Here is a 14,299-nt window from a genome sequence, read left to right as displayed (position 1 = left end):
ATGTAAGTTTACTATTCAATAAAACTGACATTTATTTTTTTTAACTCTCATCTCATGACAGATTAGCAATAAAACTTACATCTCTGCCTTTAAATCAAAACTCCAGGAAATCCGCAGCAACATAAAACCGTTTCAGTGTAAACCACAAAGATTTGATACTAAAAACTTTCTTAAGTCTTTTGAGGTATTACTTTGAATAAAAAGGCAATAATAGACCAGGTGCAGTGGCTCATGTCTGTAATCCCAACACTTTGAGAGGCCAAAGTGGGTGGATCGCCTGAGGTCAAGAGTTCGAGACCCACCTGGCCAACATGGTGAAACCCTGTGTCTACTAAAATACAAAAATTAGCCAGACGCCTGTAATCCCAGCTACTCGGAATGCTGAGGCAGAAGAATCACTTGAACCCAGGAGGCAGAAGCTGCAGTGAGCCGAGATCGTGCCACTGCACTCCAGCCTGGGCGACAGAGCCAGACTCTGTCTCAAAGAAAAAAAAAAAAAAGCAGTAATATAAAACTCACCTTAAATATTTTATATAAGTTTATTGACTAAATGTTTTCTACTTTTCAGGAGGGGGAAAAGTTAAAAGAAAATTAAATTTCCCCTTTTAGGCTCTCTAGAGATTTGCGATAGTAGTGAGGGAATAGAAGCTCGAGAGAAAAGAAGGGAAGGGGATATGGCACGCTAAAGAAAGCAGAGGGCAAGTGTTGCCTGGACAGCAGACAGGGACAGTGTCCCATAACAGTTTGTTTCCATGCCTGTTGTAGTAGTCTGTCTTAACTGAAAATGATAATGAGGGCAATGTACGTATTCAATAGAACAGAATACGTACAACAAAGCCAGAACCAAGATCAGTATTATTCAGATCAGGCGTCAGCAAACTTTCCATAAATGGTCGTATGGTTTCTACAACTACTTAACTTTGTGGTTAGTAAAAAGCAGCCACAATATCTGAACAAATGAGTGTGTGGCTATGTTTCACAGAACTCTATTTATGGACAATGAAATTTGAATTTTACATATATTTTCATGACATGAACGATTATTCTTCTTTTGATTATTTTCAACCATTCAGAAATGTAAAAGCCATCATTAGCTTGGACCATACAAAACTAAGCAGCAAGCCATGCATGGTGGAGAGCACCTGTACTACCAGCTATTCAGGAGGCTGAGGCAGGATTACATGAGCTCAGCAGTTAAGAGGCCAGCCTAGGCAACAAAGTGAGACCCTGTCTCTTAAAAAAAAAAGAGAAAGAAAATAGGCAGCAGAAAAGATCTGAACAGTGAGCAGTGTGCCAACCTCTAACCCTAACATTCATAAATATTAAAAAATAACATGAAACATTTATGTTTAGTAAAATACCTAGGATACACAGTAGCTTTGTGAGGAGGCACATACAGGAGATTTGTTTGAACTCATAAACAGCACTGAAATCGTGAATAAGACTTTGAATGGTTAAGCACAAGAACTTTTTTTTAAGAGACAACTTTTTTTTGTAGCTCCGTTGTACAGGCTGAACTTGAACTCCAGGGCTCAAGTGATGCTCCTATCTCAGCCTCCAACAAAGCTGGGACTCCAGGCATGCACCAACAAGCCCAGGTAAGAATTTTTTTAATTCATGTCTTACAAATTCTTGTAAGAATTTAGTGAGGTTTAACTTAAGTACTATAAATACCAAAGAACACTTTTGAAAGCACTTACTCAGTCTGAATCACAAACAATTGTGAGGAATATCACATATGGCTTAGAATATTTCATGATTTTTGGAAAGTATAATTTAAATCTTTTGAAAGAATTTTCATTTATTCTAATTTTTAAACTAGAAATAGCCTGATACATGAATGTGAATGAGCATATGAAACATGTCTGCACAAACCACTGAAAATATAGAAGCCTGAAATGATAGGTTTTCATTTGGATGGTACTGAACAATTTGTAAGTTATTGAGCTTCCCTGCTATCAAAGAATTTTCCAGGCTGGGCATGGTAGCTCACATCTGTAATCCCAGCACTTTGGGAAGCCGAGGCAAGAGGATCACTTGTACCCAGGAGTTTGAGACAAGCCTGGGCAACAGGATGAGATCCTAACTCTACAAAAATAAAAAATTAGCCAAGTGTGCTGGAAGGTTCCTGTAGACCCAGCCATTTGGAAGCTGGGGCAGAAGAATCACTTGAGCCCAGGAGATCGGGGTTGCAATGAGCTATGATTGAGCCTGGATGACAGAGTGAGACCCTGTCTCAAAAAAAGAATCTTAAACTCAAATCTGTATTTTGTTACAATTAACTACCACAACAAATTCGTTTAATATCATCTCTAGTGAAGAAACAGGCTAGGTGCAATGGCTCGCACCTGTAATCCCGACACTTTGCAAGGCCAAAGCAGGAGAATCGCTAAAGGCCAGTAGTTCAAGACCAGCTTAAGCAACATAGTAAGACCTTGTCTCTACAAAAAATAAAAAATGAGCCAGGTGTAATGGCGTGTACCTGTAGTTCCAGCTACAAAAAGAGGGGAAAGGAGGAGAGGGAAAAAAATCAACTTTTCCTATTATTAACATTTATCAAATAGAAAAATTCCCACAAATGTTGGTATTTTCTCACCTAACAAAGGATGTTCAGAAGTCAAATCTTCTCCTCTCCCCACAGTTATAGCTGCTGGAGACAAAGTGGGTGGTGGTGGGGTTCTATCCATCCGGACACATTCATCTGACTCTTCTGGCATTTCTTCTTCACACACATCTTCTACCTGATAAACCTGCAATGACAAACCACACTGCCTTAAAATGTTTCCAAAACTAAATTTAATCAAGTGTTCTTAATTTCAGAAAACTAAATTCTATGTGTATTAAATTTAAAAACAAGGCAAAAATGACTACTGACAGGCTGAAAGGAAAACTTTAAAATTGCTCAAATGAAGTTTTTCATATTTCTTGATAATATTTGACTGAAAGCAAGCTGTGAATCAGTATCTACACCAAAAATCACTAAGGTTTCAAAAAAGGATAGTCAAGTCTGAACATATTTTTAATTTTGATAATTAAAAAATACAAATAAAATAACGATTTTGGGAATTCAACTGTTTTTGTTAGCTTCTAACTGTCATGACTCAAAACAGATACTAACATTTTTCACAGGCACACTAAGTAAATCCCCACAATGACACATTATATTAGGACACGTAGGATTCTATCCCAGGCTCTTCCTTAATATTATGTAATTTAAAGATTAAATTATGAAAAGTAACATCTGAGAATCTACAAAAATGATATGCAATTACATCTCTCCTTTTCTGTTCTACTCAACAATCTAATGACTCTTTATACAGTAATATGCAAACAGAAAATATCTTTCCTTGAAATATACACACATACACACACACACACACACACACAGCCTAAGCTCTTTGACACCTTATTTTTTTACTCTTTTTATAATGTTCCATACTTATGGGAGAAAAGTTTTTAAGTCTATAACTTAACCACCTTGTTATCCAATTGTATAAGAATATACTTAAGAAGGAAAATGGAGCCAGGTGCAGTGGCTCATGCCTGCAATCCAGCACTTTGGGAGGCCAAGGTGGGTGGATCACTGGAGGTCAGGAGTTCCACACCAGCCTGGTCAACATGGTGAAACCCTGCGTCTACTAAAAAAAAAAAAAATACAAAAAGTAGCCAGACATAGTGGCAGGTGCCTGTAGTTCCAGCTACTTGGGAGGCTGAATCAAGAGAATCACTTGAACCTGGGAGACACAGGTTGCAGTGAGCCAAGATCAGGCCACTGCACTCCAGTCTGGGTGACAGAGTGAGACTCCATCTCAAAAAAAAGAAAAAGGAAAATGGAATTGAAAGCAACCTGAGAAGGAGCTATGTAAGTAGAAATACTTTTTTTTTTTTTGACGGAGTCTCGCCCTGTTGCCAGACTGGAGCGCAGTGGTGCGAACTCAGCTCACTGCAATCTCTGCCTCACGGGTTCATGTGATTCTCCTGCCTCAGCCACATGCCACCACGCCCAGCTAATTTTTTGTACTTTTTAGTAGAGACGGGGTTTCACCAGGTTGGCCATGATGGTCTTGATCTCTTGACCTCGTGATCTGCCCGGCTTGGCCTCCCAAAATGCTGGGATTATAGGCATGAGCCACCGTGCCAGGCCAATACCTTATTATTAATGTTTCCATTTCAAAGAATACTTCTAGAGATTGACATGGGTATTTTATCATTTATTATTTACTTAACCATTATTTATGAAAAATGATTACTAAAAACAAAGCCATAAGAGTTAATTTCCCTTCTTTTACCTATAAAGTTTATTACTTAAGTTTACAAAAATTATGAGTTTTTAAAATCTTATTTAACCAAACTGACTATTCTTCCCGTTAAAAAAAATGTTTTTTGAGAAAGGGTCTCACTCTGCTGCCCAGGCTGGAGAGCAGTGGCTCCATCATGGCTCACTCAGCCTTGACCTCCAGGCTCAGCTTCCTGAGTAGCTGGGACCACAGATGTTCACTAACACGCCCAGCTAATTTTAAAATGTTTTTTTGTAGAGATGAGGTCTCACCATGTTGCCCAGGCTGGTCTCAAACTCCTGGGCTCAAGTGATCCTCCTGCCTTGGCCTCTCAAAGTGCTGGGATTACAGGCATGAGTCACCGCACACCTAGCCCCATAAATGTTAACAAACAAACAAAAAAACTTTCAACATTCACAAGAAACCTTTCAGTGACATCTAATATTGTGTGCATTTTTAATCAAACAATTTTAAAAGTTTGATGTTTTAAGGTATATAAAATTGTACATAAAAGTGGTCAGGATTTCTGAAACCAAAAAACCCATGTGTTATAAAAGGGACAATCAAGCTTCATCTAAAAGGATATAACAATAAGTTATAAAGGTAACAATAGGTGACAGTCAAAACTAAACTAAAATAAATAATCTTTCCAAGGCTCCACTAAGAATAAAACATCTTCTTTTGTCTTTTGTACAACTTTAAAATTCTACTGTTACTGGATAATTTTATATCAAATATAATATTATACCAAATATAAAATTCAGAACCATGATCTGAATCAGCTACAAAGCAGGCAACATTTTTTAAAGTTATTTGCTCACAACCCTGCACCTGCAAACTAAGACAGATTAGATTCTGTGCCTCATGCCTGAATCTCAAAAGTGAAAGCAGTCATTTGTTATTGCTCAGAGCAACAATTATACCTGCTACATCTGTTCATGATGATAACGGTTTTTTAAATGATGATAGCGCCCAATATAGGTAAAATCATTCTAAAAAGCGTCTGGGTATTAAGAAAAAAAATCTAGTCCCCAAGGGTAAGTGCTGTCACAGTGAAAACTTTAATTTGCCTTAGTGTTAGAAATGTTAATTCAGAGATAATTAAACAAATATGGTTTTATCAACCAGCTCAATTTTATCTATGTAGCATTCCTTCAGTATAACAGATAGTACTTTTCTTCCCAAGAACATGATCTTTGCTTAAAATGCTGAAACTCTCTTTAATCCTAATGCAGTTACATGTTATTCAAACATCTGCTAGAGCATCTTTTAAGAAATCAAAGCTTGATCATACATAGAATTCTGATTTTTAAAAACCACAGAAGAATTTAAAGGATGAAAAGAGCCATAACACAAACAGCATATTTTGAAATAATCCACCAAATACTGTAAAATACTTTCCACTCATTATACTTAAAGCTAACTATACGTACTTCCAGAACTCTCATATAAAGACGAAATAAGTGCATGAACAAAAGAAGTAGGCAAAAACAAATCTGTCACAGACATCTGGCACAATCAGCATTAACAAATCTAAATGCAACAACTAAAATGTTGAAAAAAGCAAAGTAGAGGTTTTGCTCACTTACAAGATCATTAGGAAACTGCACATCACAATTACTGTTTAGCTCATAACTATAACTATTCTAAAAATAACAAAGACTGCCAAACTTACCTCAATAAAGTCCAATATTCCCATCTGTTTCCCTTTCCTAAATAAACTGAGGAATATTTGTTTATTAGTTCTAAATTATCTACCCTCAACATATTTATATCCAAATGTCAATAAAAAACTTTAATTCTTAAGTATCTTAAAAAACATCCTGATTTTACTTTGAAAATTCACCCTGATCTTTCAAATTTCCACATCTCTTTAAAAATACAACTTTCTACCTTTAAGTATTTGAAACAACCAGAAAAATATAAACTGTCAAGAAATGTGTTTTAATGGAAAAAATAACACATTTGGTCAAAGGTAATAAAAAAATAGAAGTTAAATAAATTATTAAAGAGTTATGTTACCCAAAGAAAGATAAAAGATTAAAAAATATTTAGAAAGGTAACATGGAAATATTCATAGCAAGCATAATAACCATATCAGTGATAGCAGAGAAAGTTATTAATATCATTTTTTAAACTTCCAAAAATGTTTTACGGTAGAAGTACAGGAGGCAAGAAAATATTTTTGGCTTTAGTTTTTAAAGTATTATGTTCCAAATATATACATTTCTCTTTCCCTCTCTCTCTCTCTTTCTTTCTCTTTTTTCTGAGACAGAGTCTCACTCTGTCACCCAACCTCGAGTGCAGTGGTACGATCTCGGCTCACTGCAACCTCTGCCTTGCAGGTTCAAGCCATTCTTGTGCCTCAGTCTCCCAAGCAGCTGGGATTACAGGCATTCGTCACCATGCCCAGCTAATTTTTGTATTTTTAGTAGAGATGGGGTTTCTCTATGTTGGCCAGGCTGGTCTTGAACTCCTGACCTCAGGTGATCCACCTGCCTTGGCCTCCCAAAGTGCTGGGATTACAGGTGTGAGGCACCACACCTAGCCTTATATTTCTATCCCAAATTTGCTCCTCCATAGCTTCCCCTAATATAAACAATTAAAAAAATACAAGGACTATAAAGAAGTATTTTTTACTTGTTTTTTTTTTTGTATTTTAATTGTATTTTTTTCTTTTCTATTATGCCCTGTCTGGAAACTGCCTTACTTTTTACTGGTTAAAAACCAAATCACTGAACTAGGTAGTGAGAAAGTAATTTAAATTAAAAATTTTTTGAAGGTGCTGTACACTTCCTAAACTCCTGTTTTTGTTACAATATCCATAGTAAACTCCAAAAATCTATTGAAAGAAAATATAGACATGATAACTGAATGACAAACTTTAAAAAAAAATTTCTTTCCCTTTTTTTGAGACAAAGTTTTGCTCAGTTACCCAGGCCACAATCTTAGCCCACTGCAACCTCCACCTCCCAGGTTCAAGTGATTCTCCTGCCTCAGCACCCCGAGTAGCTGGGATTACAGGCATGGCCACCACTCCTGGGTAATTTTTTTATTTTTTTGTGTAGACAGGGTTTCGTCTTGTTTGCCAGGCTGGTCTCGAATTCCTGAGCTCAGGTGATCAGCCCACCTAAGCCTCCCAAAGTGCTAGGATTACAGGTGTGAGCCACCACACCCAGTCAAGTTCTAATTTTAATAAAAATTCACAGAAAGAAGAATTCAATCTCTTTGTGCCTATTAAGATCAGTCAGAATGACAAGAATACAAAAATCTATACATTTGTTTCATGAGAACCAAAATGCTTTCCATTAAAGAACATTGAGGATAATCCAAGTATGAAAAGAAAAAACAAGTGTTAATAATAAAAAATACTTTGAAACTCCTTTCTGAGCTAGTATTTATTAGCTTTTAGATGACAAAATCTCTTGGATGAGGTGTAATACAAAACCTCCCTTTAGGAAGATTCTTCTCCTCAGTTACAAATTATGAATCTGACCCTTCTGACTAAACAATTAGAGACCTTATTTCAGTTTTATAAATCTTAAAATGTCTTTTAGAGAATGTTTAAAGAAAAGTATTTTTCAAGATAATTTTCCTTTCTAGGCAACAAGTAATTGTTTTTAGAGGTTATTCTTAAAAATTCCACTACAATCTCAATTATTCAAAACTTTTACTCCTCTAAACGGATTTTTTCATCCTCAGTATTAAATTTATCCACCAAGATTTTTTGAGCTTTTTAAGTGAGAAATATTTTAAGTACATATTTTCTCACAGTGGAAATAAAAAACCATTAAGTTCAATAATTCTGTAAGATGGTCTACAGTTAAATTTTTGGCAAAGCTGGACTCCTAGAATAAATTTTTTAATAAAATTTCAACTACAAAGGATAATTCTGCCAAAAAACTACATCATATAAGCATACCTCCAACTTGAAACAAAATCCCCTAAAGGCCCAGGACTTCAGGATGCATAAAACTAAAAGGATTAGGCTAGATAAACCACACGTTTTGAGAACATACAAGCCAACAGAAGGGATCTATGAAGGATAATCACCTTAAGAGAAAAAACTTTGTGCAGATGACACTGGTTCAAATGCATTCCCTTGGGGAAAAAAAATCAACTCTGTAAAGATAGCAGATGGATTTGTTTAAATAGTAATAAAATTAACGAGGGACTTTAATTACCATCACAAATTATAAAGCATGCAACCATACTAAACAAACAATGGCATTTTTTTTGCCCATACAGCATGTTTGTCAGACTACTGACACATGGAAATTTCAAGCTTTTTTAGTTCATAGGCATTTAGATCTTGCAATAAAATATAGTGTGGGAAAAAATCGTTTTTACTTTCAGTTCAGCAAGAAAGTCAAAGAGCTTCCAAGGGCTTACCACTGGAGGATCAACAGGTGCTGGTGGTTGCACTTGTAGGTTTACCGCAACCGTCTGTGGAGGAGGAAGAGTCTGAAATGGCAACTGGACCAAAGCTTCTGCAGCTGGAAGCTCCTCTTCTGACACCAAAGCATTCTGCACCAAAACCTGGCCCTGGGACAGAATTTCAGGCTGCACTTGTAAAGACTGCATAGACTGCAAGGGCAGTGGTGGAATCTGAGCTGGAGGAGATGTCGACATCTGTGGAGGACTTGCAATTGGAATTGGAGAGGACTGCAGGGATGAATATTGCTGGTGTGATGGAGAGACAATCTGCTGGCCTGGGGATACCAAGGCAGACTGCTGAACTGGGCCAATGTGTACAACAGGGGAAGCTGGAAGTGGAAGATGGGATGGAAGATTCAACTGTGCTGTAGGTTGTACCTGATTAGCAGTGGACTGCTGCAAATTTGGCCCTGGCTGGAGAGCTGATGACACAAGAGGGTGTGGCTGAATAAGTGCTTGTGGATGAATAATTATAGTAGGAGACTGACTTGGTGAATGAGGTGGTGGAGGAGACACCACTACAGACTGCTGTGCTGACTGTGACTGATTAGGAGACACTGTTAAAGGAGGCGGATGACTCTGAATCGGTGAACAATGCTGTGACTGGGCATTACTGGGAGCTGGAGGAAGCCCATGGTTCTGGAGTGGTATACAGTGCTGGGATGGGGGTGGGTCTTGAGTTGAATTCTGAAGTGTGATTGGCTGAATTTGCTGTTGCTGCTGTTGTAATATCAGCTGATGATGGGAAACTTTGGAAGGTGGTGAATGAAGAGGAATCTGCTGATGTTTTATTAGAGAATGAGGCTGAATTGGAGAATATGAAGCTGTGAGAGAAAAAAATGACAATTAGTATTGATTTCAAAAATACAGAAATTTGTAAATAACTCTAAAGGAAAAGTGTTCATATCAGAAGGTCATAATCATCAGAATTCTGTTACAAGTTTTCCAGACAAGAGTAATTTGAAAAAAAAAAAAAAAATTTTTTTTTTTTTTGAGACAGAGTCTTGCTCTTGTCACTCAGGCTAGGGAGCAGTGGCACAATCTCAGTTCATTGCAACCCTCCACCTCCCTGGTTCAAGCGATTCTCCTGTCTCTGCCTCCCGAGTAGCTGGGATTACAGGCACCCACAACCACGCCCGGCTAACTTCTGTATTTTCAGTAGAGACGGATTTCACCACGTTGGCCAGGATGGTCTTGAAACCTGACCTCAAGTGATCTGCCCAACACAGCCTCCCACAGTGCTGGGATTACAAGTGTAAGCCACCACGCCTGGCCTGAATATTTAATGACAAACAGGTTTTCCTTGGAAAACTTTAAAATATCATAAAATATACTGTATTGTGATAAGTTCTAAAAGAAAACTGCCTAAAACTTAATAATCTGAATCTGTACATAGTTTGTTCTTATTATATTTTATAGGTCACCTGAATATCTGCATTAACTTTTAGCAAAGTTTATACACTTGAATTTCTTCTTTGGGGGAAAAGAGGAGTATCATCATAGAACAAGTATAACATATATAAAGATAACTTCAAAATCATAAAAAGGCCACAATAAAATTCATAAAATAAAGATCTCATCCTTTCTAATCCATATCTAAACTTGCTTCCAACTAATAGGGTAATTACTTATAAAGCTTTCCAAATGAGTTTCCATTTTTGAGCTGAGATGAGGGTATATCATTTGACCCAGGAAGAGAAAATGTTTTGTATAATAATTCAATGTGATTAAGCAAAAGACGTGTAAATCCTGTAGCACAGTTAAATAATCACTGTAACTAAGAACTGAAACTCAGGGGCCATTCTAAATCTAGGAAAACACTAGTTTTGCTTGCAGAGAATGAGACAATCAGAAGCCCATGCTACCTAAATAAGGGATTTTGTTAACCTTTTTCCCTCACCAAAAAAACCCTTCAATGACTGATGTGACAGTATGAGGTTTTCTCCACAAAGAAGCCACTCTCAACAGGAACAAATATATGTAAGAATTAGCACAATCAAACGGTAGGGAGCCCCCCATCATTATGCCTTTTCTGCAAACTGGTGACACATGTTTATAGAAAGGGAGATGCTGGTGAAATCCTCCCTAAGAGTTCACAAGAAGATAAATTGAAACAATTGCTTAATGTTAATATCAGGTAAAAATTACACAAATTTAACACAGATTTAAAGACAGGGCAATTTTTTTTCCTAACCTTGGAATATTAGGAGAAAGACTATATTATACCTTACATCTATTTTTGTGTTCAACCACATTTGTAACAACTTTATAAAAATTTTCCGTAACTTTTTAAAAAAACATTTTTATATTTGGTTATTATTTAAAAATTCTGGAATCCTTTACAGAAATTAACATCTGATTAACATTCAAAAAAGAGGCATTTAGAAAGTTCAATAAATATCCACTAATTGTTTAAATAAAATTAAAAAAAGGAAATCAACAAAATAATTTTCATATAATAATATAATATCTAGGGCTAGTACTTTACACTAAGACTGAAAATTTTATGTCAGCCCTTTAAAACTGTGTTGATACAGACTATGCTACACAGTATTCAAAAAGGGTGAATTAACTAAATCTTGGATTTCTACAGAGTGCCCTTCATCCAAGGGACTCAAAGTGCTTTCACATGTCTCTCATTCATACTTACAAAATGCCTGTGGTATAGGTGGGTATTATTATTTCCCTCCTACAGATAAGTAAATAGATTTTTTTGCAAGCGTAAGAGCAAAGGCCCACTTCAATTCAATTTTGTAAGTAAAGTTTTAAGTTAAATTTACCATACTCTTGAAGTACTATGGATATTATATCTACTAGAATAACAATTCTGGCTGGGCACGATGGCTCATGCCCATAATCCCAGCACTTTGGGAGGCGGAGGCAGGAAGATCACCTGAGGTCAGGAGTTCAAGCCCAGACTGGCCAACTTGGTGAAACCCCATCTCTACTAAAAATACAAAGATTAGCCAGGCGTGGTAACACATGCCTGTAAAACCAGCTACTACTCAGGAGGCTAAGGTGGGAGAATTGCTTGAACTCAGGAGGCGAAAGTTGCAGTGAGCCAAGATCGCGCCATTGCAACTCCAGCCTGGGCAACAGAGGGAGATGCCGTCTCAAAAAAAAAAAAGAGTAACAATTCTTTCTATGCTCTGGTAAGTAAGCAATCTTTTTATATCCTAGAGCTGTGACAATCCAATAGATTAGCAATCTATCCTTTCATCTAAATTACATTGTTCTTGGATCAGAAATCAAAGTGTGTTTATATTAGTCCATAAGTCCAACTGATAAGCACATATATTACAGAATTATGTGGCTATGTGAAGCAATACCTCTGTCAAAGAAAACACCTAGTGCTCTGAAAAAAAAATCCTATCATGTTGGTTAATTTCTCTAATTTTAATAAACATCTTCTTAGGGTGGCTTTATAGTCAGAGAATTAATGGCTGACATCATCTCTCACATATATATAATTCTATTATTTAAGTAACACGTATTGGCCGGGCGCAGTGGCTCACGCCTGTAATCCCAGCACTTTGGGAGGCCAAGGCGGGCGGATCACGAGGTCAGGAGATCAAGACCATGGTGAAACCCTGTCTCTACTAAAAATACAAAAAATTAGCCAGGCACAGTGGCGAGTGCCTGTAGTCCCAGCTACTTGGGAGGCTGAGAGGTAGGAGAATGGCGTGAACCCAGGAGGCCGAGCTTGCAGTGAGCCGAGATTGTGCCACTGCACTCCAGCCTGGGAGACAGTGCAAGACTCCATCTCAAAAAAAAAAAAGTAACACATACTATTTCATTCAGTACAGCAATCCCATGAAAGTGACAGGGTACTATACCAATCCAACACATTACAGATGAAGAAACTGTGAGTAGTTAAGTGACTTGCCTGAAATCATCTGGCTATTAAGGACAGCGTTAGGTCTAAAAGAACCTATGATCCTAACTGAGTCTAGGGCCCTGCTATGGACTGAGTGTGGGACAAAATTCATATGCTGAAGCCCTAACTCCCAATGTGTATTTGTAGATGGGGCCTCTAAGGAAATAACGAAGGTTAAATGAGGTCATAGGGTGGGGCCCCGACATGACATGGTTTGTGCCCTTTTAAGAAAAGACATCAGAGGGCTTCTGCTCCCTCCACCCACCACACACTCAAGAAAAGGCCAGGTGAGGACATCTGCAAGCCAGGAAGTGAGCCCTCACCAGAAACTGAACATTGCCAGACCTTGATCTTGGGCTTTCCAGCCTCCAGGACTGTGAGAAAATTAATTTCTGCTCTTTAAGCCACGGTCTATAGTAATTCTGTTAGGGCAGCTGGAGCAGATTAATTAATACAGGACCTTCTCACTACACAATGAATTAATGTCTACAAAAAACAGTATATATTTTTCCAATTAAACTAGTTTCATAAAATCTCTAAAAACTGTGATAAAAAAAACTTCACCTCTAATACAGTTCATATTTCCAGACATTTAAAGTTTGACCTTATTTTATATATTAAAAATAGAATTTACTAAGTATCAAGTGGAAACTCCACCTTCAAAAAGAAATGATAAAGAAAACCAAGTTACTTTAGCACCCTAAAAATACATATAAGAAAACAATATCCATGTACACTACGATAATTATTAGACTACACTACATTAGAATACAAGTAGATTGTTTTACATTTAAAATGACTTGAAGGAACATTTTTCTTATTGAGGACAAATAATCAATTTAGAATCTCTCAAAATATCTTAGCTTCAGATTAACTTTTTTTTTTTTTTTTTTTTTAAAGACTTGAGTCTCGCTCTGTTGCCAGGCTGGAATGCAGTGGTGCGATCTCGGCTCACTGCAACCTCCGCCTCCTAGGTTCAAGTGATTCTCCTGCCTCAGTCTCCCCAGTAGCTGGAATTACAAGCGCGCGCCACCATGCCTGGCTAATTTTTGTATTTTTAGTAGAGACATGGTTTCACCATGTTGGCCAGGATGGTCTTGATCTTTTGACCTTGTGATCTGCCCACCTCAGCCTCCCAAAGTGCTGGGATTATAGGCGTGAGCCACTGCACCAGGCCGAGATTAACTTCTTACCAATAAAAGCAGAAAAACTAAAAAGGTGAAAAATATAGCTATAGCCTTAATAGAAGATATGAATGGCTTTGAATAACTGCAGCGTAAGGCTTAAGAAACTTTTAAGTAGTTTAGGATTTTCTGAGTGGTTTTGTTTCCAATCAACATCACGGAAAACTGGAGTTTGGGTAATACACGTAAGATCTGAATTTGGAATTAAAACTGACCTGAGACTCTGGTGGTTTCGGCTTACTGGTTTCCTCCATACTTACACAAGATATTGACCACCAGAGGAACGCAAACTACAAGCATATTATCACACTATTAATGAAAGAGGGAATAAGCTGCAATTCAGAACTAGGTATTGAGAGTTAAGGGGGACTGAAAAATCCAAAACTAGATCTCCTTGCTTGAACTAACCCTGAAATAGTTCCAAGTTTTCTCTGAAAGTAACATTCTCTTTGGAAAGAAACTAACCTACCCTTCATTATAATTTATCAAAACTTCAGGAATCACTAGAAATTGTCCCTGAGCAG

The 14,299-nt window shown here is 37.2% G+C and overlaps 1 protein-coding gene across 12 annotated transcripts in view; it reads right to left on the bottom strand.

Moving 5' to 3' along the window:
* Positions 1-14,299, bottom strand: part of PHC3 (polyhomeotic homolog 3) — an 87,405-nt gene that overhangs the window by 24,872 nt on the left and 48,234 nt on the right. For 8 of the 12 annotated variants that reach the window (XR_643947.4, XM_009201379.3, XM_021934668.2 and 5 more), the window contains 3 exons: positions 8,670-9,538; positions 8,331-8,378; positions 2,597-2,750 (listed from right to left, as the gene is read on the bottom strand). Coding sequence is in view for 11 of the 12 variants with exons in the window: in XM_009201379.3 (XP_009199643.1) it covers positions 2,597-2,750; positions 8,331-8,378; positions 8,670-9,538 (1,071 nt within the window). In the remaining variant the exon portion in view is untranslated. The remainder of the gene's footprint in view (positions 1-2,596; positions 2,751-8,330; positions 8,379-8,669; positions 9,539-14,299) is intronic. The other 4 variants (XM_003894849.4, XM_021934669.2, XM_021934671.2 and 1 more) reach the window with 1 other exon arrangement.

This window comes from Papio anubis, chromosome 2 (assembly GCF_008728515.1).
Source record: "Papio anubis isolate 15944 chromosome 2, Panubis1.0, whole genome shotgun sequence".
Lineage (NCBI taxonomy): Eukaryota > Metazoa > Chordata > Mammalia > Primates > Cercopithecidae > Papio > Papio anubis.
Note: the sequence above shows the minus strand (reverse complement) of the source record. Positions and strands in the feature narration are given on the sequence as shown.